This window comes from Ogataea parapolymorpha, chromosome VII, assembly GCF_000187245.1.
Source record: "Ogataea parapolymorpha DL-1 chromosome VII, whole genome shotgun sequence".
NCBI classification, from domain to species: Eukaryota; Fungi; Ascomycota; class Pichiomycetes; order Pichiales; family Pichiaceae; genus Ogataea; species Ogataea parapolymorpha.
In genome coordinates this window covers 142,407-155,824 of record NC_027860.1, presented here as the reverse complement: position 1 = coordinate 155,824, position 13,418 = coordinate 142,407, and the positions used below count along the sequence as shown (strand labels likewise).

General features: G+C 46.8%; 6 protein-coding genes and 1 non-coding gene across 7 annotated transcripts; 3 read left to right on the top strand and 4 right to left on the bottom strand.

The window, feature by feature from the left end:
• HPODL_05329 (uncharacterized protein) lies at window positions 1–311 on the top strand (the record flags this gene model as incomplete). The annotated part of the gene is made up of 2 exons (XM_014076788.1): window positions 1–15; window positions 54–311. The coding sequence occupies 2 exons, from the start codon at window positions 1–3 to the stop codon at window positions 309–311; spliced, it is 273 nt and encodes a 90-aa protein (XP_013932263.1).
• Window positions 312–353: 42 nt separating this feature from the next.
• Window positions 354–1,397, top strand: HPODL_02481 (Serine/threonine protein phosphatase; the record flags this gene model as incomplete). The annotated part of the gene is made up of 1 exon (XM_014076787.1): window positions 354–1,397. One exon carries the CDS (start codon window positions 354–356, stop codon window positions 1,395–1,397), a length of 1,044 nt encoding a protein of 347 aa, XP_013932262.1.
• A 59-nt stretch (window positions 1,398–1,456) lies between these two features.
• HPODL_02480 (uncharacterized protein) lies at window positions 1,457–2,893 on the bottom strand (the record flags this gene model as incomplete). The annotated part of the gene is made up of 1 exon (XM_014076786.1): window positions 1,457–2,893. One exon carries the CDS (start codon window positions 2,891–2,893, stop codon window positions 1,457–1,459), a length of 1,437 nt encoding a protein of 478 aa, XP_013932261.1.
• A 2,659-nt stretch (window positions 2,894–5,552) lies between these two features.
• HPODL_05447 lies at window positions 5,553–5,626 on the bottom strand. The gene has a single exon. It is a non-coding gene; the product is annotated as a tRNA-Met (tRNA).
• Window positions 5,627–5,766: 140 nt separating this feature from the next.
• Window positions 5,767–7,488, bottom strand: HPODL_02479 (uncharacterized protein; the record flags this gene model as incomplete). Its single annotated transcript, XM_014076785.1, has 1 exon — window positions 5,767–7,488. The coding sequence occupies one exon, from the start codon at window positions 7,486–7,488 to the stop codon at window positions 5,767–5,769; it is 1,722 nt and encodes a 573-aa protein (XP_013932260.1).
• Window positions 7,489–9,079: 1,591 nt separating this feature from the next.
• On the bottom strand, window positions 9,080–11,236 carry HPODL_02478 (lipase; the record flags this gene model as incomplete). Its single annotated transcript, XM_014076784.1, has 1 exon — window positions 9,080–11,236. The coding sequence occupies one exon, from the start codon at window positions 11,234–11,236 to the stop codon at window positions 9,080–9,082; it is 2,157 nt and encodes a 718-aa protein (XP_013932259.1).
• A 204-nt stretch (window positions 11,237–11,440) lies between these two features.
• Window positions 11,441–13,411, top strand: HPODL_02477 (Acetolactate synthase catalytic subunit, mitochondrial; the record flags this gene model as incomplete). Its single annotated transcript, XM_014076783.1, has 1 exon — window positions 11,441–13,411. One exon carries the CDS (start codon window positions 11,441–11,443, stop codon window positions 13,409–13,411), a length of 1,971 nt encoding a protein of 656 aa, XP_013932258.1.
• Between the last annotated feature and the right edge of the window lie 7 nt (window positions 13,412–13,418).

Below are 13,418 nucleotides of genomic sequence, written 5' to 3'. Positions count from 1 at the left end.
ATGTCCACATTAAACGTGAGTATTGGAGCTCGATTCGTGCAGCTAACCTTCAGGTCCTTAGATATTCCTCATTGGCCGCCGGCATTGTGTACGGAGCTTACCACACCTACACTTTGAAGCTCGAAGGTGAGAAGAAACAAGAACTGTACGACTACCAGAAAAAGCTGAAACTGGTGGAGGCTGCCAAGGCCGAATATAGAAAGCTGAACCCACCTAAGCAAGCCGCTTCTACCGAGGCTGTGAACCTCGATGATCCAGAATTTGATTTCGGGAAATTTATTTTGGGTGCTGTTGAGAAACTAGGTAGTTGAAAAATATAGTATAAAGTGTACGAAATTTTTGGAAATCTTAGCATGTTGATCTATAACACTAAAGTGGCGTCTTATGGCCCCAGATTTACGTCTAGGTTGACGGTATCCGCCCGTTTAGGTAGACGGTGTTTTACGAACGATTCGTATACGTTCAGAAACTTCCAAAACGGGCACACGATTGCTAAACACTTTGAGACTGCTGGCCATGGATACCTGATGTCTTTGGCTTTTGAGCCAAAAGATCGCCTCAAAGACACAAATCATCCTGACGACGGGCTCATTTCCAAGTATCGAAAGAAGGTCCAGACCAATACCGTGTACGATTCGCCTACGGGGGAAGATAATTATGTGATGGCATATAATGATTCCAAGGTGCTGGCTGGCGTTCTGGACGGGGTTGGTGGCTGGTCTGAGCAAGGGTTTGATTCCAGTGCGATCAGCCGCGAGCTATCCACCCATGTTACAATGGAATTTTTACATGAGGATCACCTGACTCCGCTCGAGATCTTGGACAAGGCATACACCAAAATGAAGCAGGATGGATCTGTTGAGGTTGGCTCTACGACCATCTGTTTTGGCGTCATCGATGCTAAAACAAACAAGCTGCATGCTGTCAATCTGGGTGACTCCTGGTTCGGAGTCTTTAGGAAGCAAAACTCTCGATTCAAGTGCGTTTTGGAGTCCAAAGAGCAGACATATTCGTTTAACGCTCCCTATCAGTTATCTGTGATCCCGCAAGAGTTTTTGGACATTGCGAAAAAGAAGGGCTCAAAGTATTTAATGAATCTGCCCCAAGATGCAGACGAGTACGAATTCCAGCTCGAGTCAGGAGACGTGATCATGTTCACTACCGATGGATTAATTGATAACGTCGTCATCAATGATGTGGCGCTGTATCTGGATGACTATTTTGCAGCAGATCAGATAGGGGAAATGAATATGAACCTCGTTCGGAACGTCAAAGAGCTGAGTCTTAATAGCAACTTCAAGAGCGTGTTTTCGCAGCGACTAAGCGATATTACTGGCCAAGATTACATTGGAGGCAAGCCAGACGACATCACCAGCGTGGTAGTCTATGTCCAGTAATGAACACCCAGGTCCATTTACGCACTACATAATAATACAACACCGCGCGATCCTATTTATCAAGCTTCAACGGGCTCGAAACATCCAATCGGCGACTTGACTCTCAACGTGTACTCGCACTTCTCCGGCTCGGTAACGGCAACGATGGTGTTCTTTTCACCGCATTCCAGCTGAACAGTGGCCTTTCTCACTGGACCATTCCAGCATTTGTCTCCATGTTCGTAGATCAGCTTGAGCTGCTGTTTTTCTTCGTCAAACTCGGTCCGTTCAAAGCGGCCTATTCTAACTGCATGGCCATTGCGATCTATTTGTTCCACTTTTTCCACGAAGCACAATCTATAATCATAATCGCCAATTTTGTCCACGATACAATCGTCCATAGCCATGAGAATTTGTTGTGGTCCGTAGTCTTTATTAAGCCGCTCCTCCTTTGTCTGCAAATCTCTTCTTAACCGCTTCAATTCGTCTTCGATTTCCTTCTTCCGCTTTTCTGACTCTCTCGTCGACGGAATTTTTTGGTGTCTGTTTGACACGCCCAGGAAAGAGTTCACCATGGCTTTGAAAGTGGATTTGAAGTCAAACAGTTCGTTTTGGTCCTCGTCTCCACGGCCAGCCAGCTTCCGAATTTCTGCCTCAGAGTCTCTCAACTGGTTTTGCAAAGTTTCAAACAGAGATTTTACCTCACTGGCCTGATCAGTGTGCTTTTCGTCCTTGGTTAAACCTTGATTGACAGAATATTCCTGGAATGCTTGAGCTGCAGCTTTCACGGCCGGGTCATTGAAATTGTGGTTGTACTCGTTACTCATAGTTTCTAGAATCTCTTCCAAGTTTCTCAGATGTTGTCTTTTGGTGTTGAGTTGCTGGAGCTTTTCAGAAATCTGCGAGGAAAGATCCTCCAATTTCGAGTCCAGCTGCTCAAACACTGAGATTATGGCGCTTTCCTTTTCTGTAGGAGCCTGAAGCTGGTTGAGACCATAAAGTTCCTGCTCGAATTTCTCGATCTCGGCAGACAATTGTGTAATTTCGTACTTCAACTTGGTCCGCTGCTTGTGTGCTTTGTGCTGAATTTTAGCCTTCTTGGCTAATCCCCTAGAAATGACCGCATTCCGTGCCGCTGTTTCCTCATCCCATTCTTTCTTCATTTGTGCGCATCTCGATGGGCATTTTCCATCAGCCTCGTCAGAACCATCGCAACAGAGATCGTAATCACAAATGCCATCGTTCACCTTGTAGGAAGGCAAATAGCTCGGGTGGAACCCTTCATTGGCGCAGTAAAATCGACCCAAGCTGCACGCAGAAGTTCCTGGCTCGTCAGAACCATCTGGACAATCACAATAATCGTCATTGATTTTGTCAAAAGAGATCCTGATCTCTGGATTGCCCAGACATGTCCAAAACCCGTCTTCGTCAGGCTTATATAGCGATTGTCTATCTGGCTCAACGCCACGTATCCAATCTGCGGCAGCGCAGCAACAGAGCAAAAAAAGTGCAAGCATCACTAAAGAAGTGAACAAATAAATAATTCTGAACTATAATTTGACTATTTTATTCAAAAAGAATAGAGTTCAGTTCCTCATGACAGGACAGCGAGAATTAGTCCGCATTTTAGAAACACTCTAGATATAAACAGTCGGTCAATTACCGTTGAGGGTGCGTAAACCCGGGATGGCCTGAGTAGTGCGAGTATGCCACGGACCGGGACATATAGTGAGGCGCATACGGAGGAGGATTCCCAGCGTATGGCTGATATAATAGTACAGGCGACCGCTGAACGTGCGGTGACGGGTGTGAGTGGTGTCTGACCATGGGGAACGCGGTCTGAGGTGGAGACCGAGGCATCATGGCAGCACTCAAGGGAGGAGGGGGCATCGGAGAATTCATAACCGGTGGTAGCGTACCAGACGTCGGGGATTGCATTATTTCTCCATGTTCGAGATGGACTTCCTGCGGCTTTGGCTGTGGCATGTATCTGTACCGTCGGGCCCCGTATGGGACTTGTTCGTATCCTGCGCACACTTTTTTCGATTTCTCGCAATTGAAACAGAAAGGCTTGCGTTCGTCACACTTGATCCGTCGCCGGCGGCACGTGAGACAGCCGGTCCTTGTCCGCTTGCGTACTACGCGTTTGCGTTTGTCTCTGCTCTCTGTTGAGCTATCAGGTGATTGTTCCCGTTTATCCAGCATTGAATCGTACCCCGAGTGGCTCTTCTCAGGCGAATAGCTGGCAAACGACTGGTGCCGTTGCTGGGGTGCGGCGTAATAGGCGGTGAGTGGATCGTATTGCGGAGGGTAAACTTCTTGGCCTGGTAAAGAAGCCGCATGGGGTCGTGGATGAGGGGGCACGGGTGCACTCAATATAGACGACAGAGGCGGCAAGTGGACCTCCTGTTTGGCTGGTAAGTCGGAAAGGGAAGGCGGACGTGAATTGCGGCGACTGAAAGGATCCTGATACACAGTTTGTTCGACAGGATAGCGGTTCGAGGATGTTTGCGGCGCTGGTGGTGGTGGCGGGAAGGGCAACGAATCTGGACTGTCTCTGGAAGGACTGGTGATGGACGCTGTGAGGTTTGAAATAGAGGGTAGTTTAACGGAGGATGTACCTGAGGATTCAGGGGTCTGCCCTATACTCGAATTCTCACGATTGAGTACGGAAGCCATGATTGACGGAAGGGGGCCAGAAACAATAACTGAATTGGGAGCTTAAACTATGGTGGGTTCAATAAGACCGTAATAAGAGCATTAGCTGGTATAATCGATTGCTTGGGGTTATAAAGAGCAGAAGAGTATTAAAATCTACCCAAATCTCATTTCACTTCCGGATTCTGACAGTAGACGCAAAAAGAAAAAAAGAACTACTGCAAAGGCCAAAATAATACAAGTACATCAGGAAACCCAGCCGCCTGGACGTGCAGAAGTCAATATGCAGTTTGCAGATTCCGCATATCAGGCCTACTGTATTTGGAATATGGGTGCACCGATTGCAGATCCTTTGCGCAAAGATGCAGGAGTATCAATCGGCAATTGTTTTGCCGGTCGAATATTTTGAATTTGCGACAAAAAAAACGCAAATAAACAAACTTCTTAGCACCGCAACTTGGCACACATACAAGTCGAATTTCCGCCCGGATTGCTTCACATAGGTGCAATGGCATTGATTTTCAACCGGAGACAAGCAATGTTCATCGTGTGGTTCCCCGAGGTATTTTTATGCAAGATAGCCAACTAATTGCTTTGAGTTTATACTCGCACCATCAGCACGCCTTAACGAGCTGGTGATGCCGTATTCGAAGGGTGTGTAAATAATTTCTCCGACTTCTCATGCAGATACGGCGTGCAGTAGCAGAATCATCTGTTGTGTTTGTTCGTATGGCCCGAAAACACACTGTTTTTTATTAGGGTGCATGAGTTATAATATTACGTAAAGGGGGGGGATCACCGCCCCTCTGGTTACAAACTTGTGACATGGCTGCATCTTTGATTATACCCTTTAAAGAACGATTTGCGCCTATTCACATTTGATGCCCTTTTTATTGTCTGGGCTCATCATGCATATTATTTTTAGGACACGCATGAACATTTACAATTGTCGGTTAGCATTCAGGTCCCTGTTCGCATCTCTGTTACCGAGTATTTTCCGCGGTTTCTGTCATATCCAAGTCGCCACTGCAACATTGTTGGGATTTACGTTCAATTTCCCTATTGGATGATCTTCTTGACAATGCAAATCCTTTGGAGGCTACACGGTCTGGTGTCAAATGTAGAAGTCCGCCTTAGGCGAAAATCCTAATCTGGGCACAAGTGCGTCCAGCGTCGATAAAGTTTTGACGAGCGCACTTATTGACCTATTTTAGTGAAAACAAAATTCGGGCTTCCTTTTTAAAGCTCGAGACCTCTCAAGTATAAGAATACATTGTGACACTACAAGAAAAAGAAATTCTGGTTTTTATGAGATTGCTTCCGTTCGCATTGCTTTTAAGTTTGAGCGAATTCAAGGCCTAGTCGCCAACAATCTAATCCAGCGCATGTCATGCCTATTCGCTGGCCTAGAAAATAATAGATTTTCAGCTTTTTCACAATAGCAGTAGTATTCTATTTTTTTCCCGCATTTCGATAAGAATGTAAACTATTCAACTTGCATTCAAATGCAAAAAAAAGTGCTCTCGGCGAGAATCGAACACGCGATCTTCAGATTATGAGACTGACGCCTTAACCGACTGGGCCACGAGAGCTTATTCGTAGTCACTTCTACAACTCGTGCATATATGGCTTGGGTCCAGCTAGTTTCCAAAGGGAACAGGTATCGTCCCATCGACATATGAATCATAATACTAATATAAAGTTGCGAGTATATTACTCACTAGGTAACTACTTATTTCTCTCTTATGACCTCTCTTTCGACAAGGAGGGCGTCCTGGGTTGGTTGAACCGTATCTGGGTTTTCTGGAGGATCTTGAGCGCCAGCGTTCCATTCTTCCAATTCAAGTTGATGCTCTCTCTCGATAGCATACTTCACAGCCTCCAAAACATTATCACACGTGTACTTTGGCTTGTATTTAGGGACTGTTCCCTCCTGGTAAACGCCCGTCTTAACCAAGATGGAGTGCCATGATTCGTCGTGAGAGTTTGCGAAACGGATATCAGACTCGGGAGTGTCACCAACGAAGTACACAGTCGATGCTGGTGGCAGATCCAGAGTCAGTTGCGATAATTTCTGAATAGTCAATCCTTCATCTTCATCATCGGAATCTTCAGAGTCTGTCTCGTTGAAAACCCCCCTCTTAGGTTCTGGTTTCTGCTTTCCGTCCTTATCCTTTTCTTCCTTCTTCTTTTCGTCCGCTTTCTGAGCAGGCGTTTTGAAGCTGAGAGCTTCCTCTTCTTCTTCCTCGCCATCCTCTCCTGAATACTCGGAAGCAACGGCAGAGGTGATCTCTTCGACATGCTCTTCTAACACGTCTTGTCTCCAGTTTTTCAAAACCTTTTCTGCAAATTTGAAAGTGCCACGCTGAGGTTTGCCGAATCTGGTGACCTTGAGCTCCTTTCCGGTATGTTCTCTATAGAGAGCGGCAATGGAAACTTGCAAGGCACCCATACCATACCGGGAAAGCTTATAATTGGTTGCCCAAATAAAGTCTGAGTGGGCAAAGTAAATTGGAGGTCCCTCCTCAAATGTCTCGCTGACAGTTCCCATGACTCCATTCTTGGACATCAAAAGCTCCAGGATGATCTGCTGGTCAGCGGCCCAATTTCTGGAGTCTGCAAAGACCAAGATTGCATCAATTTTGGTTTTCGAAAAATCGACATCTTTCTTGCACACTTTCTTGTCCTCTTCGGTCAATGTGTAGTAGGGGGTCACACTTGGGTTCCAGTACATCACATCCAATGGGATGTACACGTTCTTGAAACCATATCCCTCAGCAACTTTACGACACTTGTCACCAACACCACCAACAACAAGCACGTTGTTGTAAACGGCAACAAGGTCCTTCATTGGTGTGTGACCTTGAATGATCTGGTCCTCGGTGATCTCAACTCCCAATCTCTCGCTCAATTCCTTAGCACGCTCACTCTCTGGTCTACCTCCACCATTGGTGACAAAAATGTAAGGAACTTTGATATTGTATTTGTTCTCACCGTTCAACATCTTTATGGCCTCTCTCGCATATGGGATGGTCTCAGGGCCTTTCACGATGACACCGTCAATATCAAATGCAAACGCATACGACGCAACACGAAAATGGTCCACAATGTGGGTCTTATACCGGACCGGGTGTCCGTCAGAGCCCAAAGACAACATCGACAGACGGGAGTGCGATTTGCCCAAGCTCACCTTCGAGCCTGTCTTCTTGAGACTCACATTGCTGTTGCCATTACTCAATTTTGATAGAGCGGCAAGAGAGGGCGACCTCATCGACCCTGCCCACTGATCTGACAAAGAGAGTGAGGAGACCCTTTTTTTACGTGCCGCAGGCGTCATGCTGTCAATTCCGTCGTTATTCAGATACGACTGGACAGAGGGACTAGCGGTATTGGCAGTCTTGGCAGTTTCTGCGTTCGTAGGGGCGTTCTGTATATTCAAATTTTGCGATTCCATTATATTAATGTCGTATAACTGGTAATTGGAGACTTTATATATTGGCCGTAACATGACAGAGGGTCAATGACGTAACACATTACTTCTTTGTGTTGCGCACGACCTTCAACTGGGTGCTTTGTGCTCTGAAAACCCAGTGCAATATTTTCCGGCACATTCTAAGGACAATTACACGGGCGAGTGGCGTAAGCAGATGTTTGAACGTGCAAATTAGGAAGTTGATAATAGCAAGGTCCGGAACATTCTCGACGGATTTAGGTTATCATACATTGAATCTGCTCCATCGTTGAGTTTTGCCCTACTGCGACCATGAAGCGCACCTCGTTTGTGCATCTTGTGCTACACTTGTGACTCGCTTAAGAAATTTAATCTGATTGTTATGCTGCAATAAATAAATTGTAGTTTTAATTGTCCTCCTTATCAAAAAATTACCTAAATGTTACCGAGCAAGTGTGTTTAACACTGACTGGTCTAATTCGAATTAAATAACTTGTACAAAAGTCAACGGCCTTGATCTCATCGCGATCTGTTCAGTCGGACTGATGTTAGGTTGGGGTCCTTCGAGTTGCGGTCCTGATGCGTCACGTCGGTTTTTAAACCTCCCTACCGAAACTTAAATCTACTTCCCGATGAAGCAGCTCTTTATGTCGGAGAAGCAGCGAAAGAAAAATAGCAATGTATCTTGTAACCCCATCAGCCACATCCTTGATATAACCAGCTCAGTTGTTCAATCATTTTGTGTGACTTAGATCGTCCTGTCAGATGCTGGTGTATTCGCTACTTCGGTACAAATTCTCTGCTATTCTGACGTCATCACCACAATGTGTCTTCGCAAAGAACTTTTTATAGGTGCACCAGAAAGAAGATTGGTAAAACTGCTAGAGGTCTTGCATAATTGTATGAATCACTGGCTTTTTGCAGAGATTCAAAGCCTCAAGTTATGCTCAATAGGATACCTGCAAGCTGAGCAACTAATTGTAATGGCTTCAGTACGCTATTATGCTGTGCGGTTTTTCTGGTCCTTCCTAGTTCAACCTAATAAAGAGCACTTTAATTCATTCTACAGATCAAGAGAGTCCGGTAATCCTCACTGTACTTAGTTACCTGTTATCCTTGCCAACGATAAAGATCCACAACACCTTGTCGTTCCTTCTGTGTGTAACATCAATACTGCTGGCGCAAAGAACGAAAAGCGAGTTCCATTTCACAATAATGACGAATAATCATTTTCTACACTTGCATGGCAATGGAAGCAAGGTTCATCAAAATTGACACCCCGTGCCCAGTAAATTCAAACCTCAGAGTATCCCCAAAAAAAGATATTATTGCATGTCAATAAGTCTTTTAATTAGCTCATACTAGCCGACTTCACCCGCTGCTGCGTAAACTTGATTGCTACTATAAATTCACGAGCCTCAAAATTTTGACTCTAAAACTTGGTAGCTTTAAAAATGCCAGGTTTTTATTTTTTCAATTAGGTTGCATCACCCAAATATTGGCTGCCGAAGTTGGCTCAAATTTGTCTTAAATGCTTTTGTAATATAGGACACCTAATATTATCCGTCTATTATATAACCTATTCATCAATGCATCATAAATAAGGACCAGATATATTGACAATCTGGTCTGCTCCCACTGTGTTTTCACCATGGAAATAAGTTTTGAAAGACTCCATCTTGCCATTTACACTCTCGCTCACTGCATTGATCATTCCCGTTGGTCCATCATATATGATAGAATCCGCGTCGTTGATCCAGTCCCGTGACTCCAGCAGATCGGTAGCACTGTCGTCCTGCAACATCTTGGATCGCTCCCTCGAAATGATTCCGGAAACATTTTTCATGTTCAAAGTAGGCTTCGAGTATTCTTTAGCAGCCCGATCGTGCTGCTTAGTCAGTATGTTATCTAGCTTTTCGTCCTCATCCTCTTGATCGTCGTCCACTTGAGGACTAGGGTCCCATTTATACTTGTAAAGATCCTCACCAGCAACGCAAGCCGAGGAAAAATGGTTTTCCACCAGATGGTCAATCACTTGCCAACCATATGCGTTCGCAAAACGTCTGCGGACAACAATGTTATTATGAGCGTCTGGTTCCAGATTCACCAGCACTTTGCGCCAGGTCATGCCGTTGTGCCATCTTCTTGCAATCTTCTCTTCTATCACTCGCTGGCGCTTCAAAGGATCTAGAGTCTGCAACACGCTTGTAGTCCGTAAAGGAGTACGAGGAATGACGTCTGGAGTGTATACTTTGTCGTGTATTATAACGTTTGGACGCGAATTGGGGTCGGTGAGGTATTTCAGTGGGGGCAAAGGGGGAAGCAGCACTTTTTTAATGCTTTCAATCACTGAGGATTTCGGGAGTGGATAAAACTGCTCCAAATCATCGTGGACCGAATCGTTCGGCACGGAAGAGTCGCTCGTTTGATACCGCTGGTATCGTTTAGCTTTCTGTTGATGTTGCGAACTGGGTGCGCACAGCGAAATCAGTGTCTGAATTGGCGACAGCAGCTTGGCTTTTACAGAGCTCATCACATCGCGATCCTGCTGCTCAACATTGTCTGGAATTTCTCCAACTTCTGAGTTGCCTGTGCTATAATCTTTGGTGGACCCAGATTGCGTTTCGTACACTTTGGATAAACCCTTCCAATCCAGATAAAGCAAAGCAGAGGTTCGTAGCGGTACGATTCCATCATGGATTGCGTTTGCGTAAAGCGTACGACGCTTGAAGCGACGAAGTATTCTCCGTGTGGATTCGGAAGGAAGTAACATCAAAAGGGGGTTTAAACCTTGCAATCCCAGGTCCTGACCTGTTTTCCCAACGATCCCAAAACTTAGTGCCATTTTCACATATGCCGGATTTTCGTTAGAGATGCCAAGAAACGGGGACGCGAGCGAAATGAAATTCTCAGGTTGTATCTTTTGGAAAAACTCCGGATAATTATGGTCGATGTATGCTATGGCAAATGTCTGGACAAGGCCGCCCAACGAGTGCCCAATAAATGAGATCCTGGCAATGTCTGCCGTTGGCGCAACCTCATGGACTAAATACTCGGCCAGCCGTCTTCCCAAATACTTAACACCTCGTTCTGTTTTGCACACGTTGCGCGTGTAGCCTCTGATTATAACCTTTTCTCCCGTTTTCTCGGCCTCTTTCTCAATCTGTTCCTTCAAGTAGAACATGTCTGCGGAGACGTTCGAGTGGAGACCATGTGTGAGAATCACCAGGTGCACATTTGGCTGCGATGTGTTTTTATTCCATAACTGTTCTGTAATGATGTGTTCGACCTCCAGTTGCGGCGAGAACTTGCCAAATGTGTCTCCAAAGTTGTGTCTGTGTAGCTTATCGCGGTCAAGACCAATCATTAGCTCGAAATGGACCTCAGAGCTCGTGCTGAAGATCATCTGGCTGATCACATCTATAATCCACACGTATTCGTCCTTTATGGTATGCAGCGACAATTCGGCGGTTAGACTCTGTCCGGCAGACAAGTTCGGGTCGTAAACTGGCTGATCCGCCGTGATGAAACACTGGCGATGGTGAGAATATTCTTGTGGTCTAATGTCGCAATATAAAATATAGGGACCTGTGAGGTAGGCGGCACGCAAGGGAAGCATCTCGACATTCTTGATTTTGGCGAAGAGCGCGGGGGGCCGGTCCTTGCCCTCAGGGCAGTACCTGACAATGAAGCGATTGACCTCACCGATTCGCACAGATTGGTGACTGCGGAACAGAAGAGAATCGAGCATAATTGTAGGAAAAGTGCACGGCCACACGAAATGCGCAAAAATGTCAAACTGATTAGAGCGCACCGCCACACACCGCTACCGGCCCGATGCATACAAAAAAATTTTCAAAATGACTAACCCGGGGAAAGAATTAAATATTTTGAGCACGAATTTACAAAGCTTCTCTCAGACATGTTAAGAACTTCTTGTAAAAACACACCCGCGATGCGCATGATTGCGCTCAGAGGAGCCCGCACAGTCCGTGCTGTGCGATGCAAGTCCTCGTCTGCGTCCGTGTTTGTGGATTCACGGCCTACCCCTGCTCCTGCTTTCAATACCTCTGATCGAAAAGGCCCTTCGCCCCTCTCGTCCGCTCCTCAGATGGACGACTCCTTTATTGGGCTCACAGGTGGTCAGATCTTCCACGAGATGATGCAGAGACACAACGTCGACACCGTTTTCGGGTATCCAGGAGGTGCCATTTTGCCAGTGTACGATGCCATCTACAACTCTGATAAGTTCAACTTTGTTCTTCCGCGCCACGAACAAGGTGCAGGACACATGGCCGAGGGTTACGCCAGAGCCGTGGGGAAACCTGGTGTTGTCTTGGTGACCTCTGGTCCCGGTGCCACCAATGTCATCACCCCTATGGCAGATGCTCTAGCAGACGGTGTGCCGATGGTGGTGTTTACTGGCCAGGTGCCTACCTCCGCTATTGGAACCGACGCTTTCCAGGAGGCCGACGTTGTCGGTATCTCGAGATCCTGCACCAAATGGAACGTTATGGTGAAGAACGTTGCGGAGCTGCCAAGACGTATCAATGAGGCGTTCGAGATCGCCACCAGCGGTCGTCCGGGCCCTGTGCTCGTGGACCTGCCAAAAGACGTGACGGCAGCCATTTTGAAGGAAGCCATTCCAGTCAGTTCGACGCTTCCTTCCAACACACTGAACAAGATCACACATGCTGCTGCTACCGAGTTCACCACCCAATGTATTCAGCGCGCTGCCGCTCTGGTCAACAAGGCCAAAAAACCTATTCTTTACGTCGGTGCAGGCATTCTCAACTCGGAGAACGGCCCAAAGAGACTCAAGGAGCTTGCAGACAAGGCCCAGATCCCAGTTACCACCACCATCCAAGCCCTGGGAGCATTTGACCAGGAGGATGAAAAATCTCTCGACATGCTTGGAATGCACGGATCCGCCGTCGCAAACAGCGCTATTCAGAAGGCCGACCTGATCATCGCTCTGGGAGCAAGATTCGACGACAGAGTCACCGGAAACGTGGCCAAATTCGCACCAGAGGCCAGACTGGCTGCCCAGGAAAACCGTGGCGGTATCATCCACTTCGAAATCTCTCCAAAGAACATCAACAAGGTTGTCGAGGCTACAGAGGCCATCGAGGGCGATGTGACCGAGAACCTTGAGCTATTTAATCAGTTAGTGCATCCAGTGGCCTCTCGTCCGGAGTGGTTTGACCAGATTAGAGCATGGAAAGAGAAGTACCCATATGCCTACCAGATGGAGACCCCAGGCTCCAGAATCAAGCCACAGACTCTCATGAGAGAGATCTCGAAACAGGCCCATGCCACCGGCCGTGACATCGTCGTCACCACCGGTGTTGGACAGCACCAGATGTGGGCCGCTCAACATTTCACCTGGAGAAAGCCTCGTTCTTTTATCACCTCCGGTGGTTTGGGAACTATGGGATTTGGATTGCCTGCTGCTATCGGTGCTCAAATCGCTAAGCCAGACTCTTTGGTCATCGACATCGATGGTGACGCTTCGTTCAATATGACTCTTACCGAGCTTTCGTCGGCCGTGCAGGCCAACGCCCCGGTCAAGATCGTTGTTCTTAATAACGAGGAGCAGGGAATGGTGACCCAATGGCAATCGTTGTTCTACGACTACAGATACGCACACACCCACCAGAGTAATCCAGATTTTGTGAAACTGGGCGAGGCTATGGGCGTGAAGTCGTTTAGAGTTGAGGACCAGTCTGAGATGGTTGACGGCGTGAAGAAGATGATTGAATACAACGATGGTCCGATTCTGATGGAGGTCATCGTCGAAAAGAAGGTGTCTGTTCTGCCAATGGTGCCTGGAGGTTGCGCTTTGGACGAGTTTATTGTGTTCGACCCAGAAGTCGAGGCACAAAGAGATGAGCTCAGAAAGCAGAGAACTGGCGGAAAACATTGAGTATTTA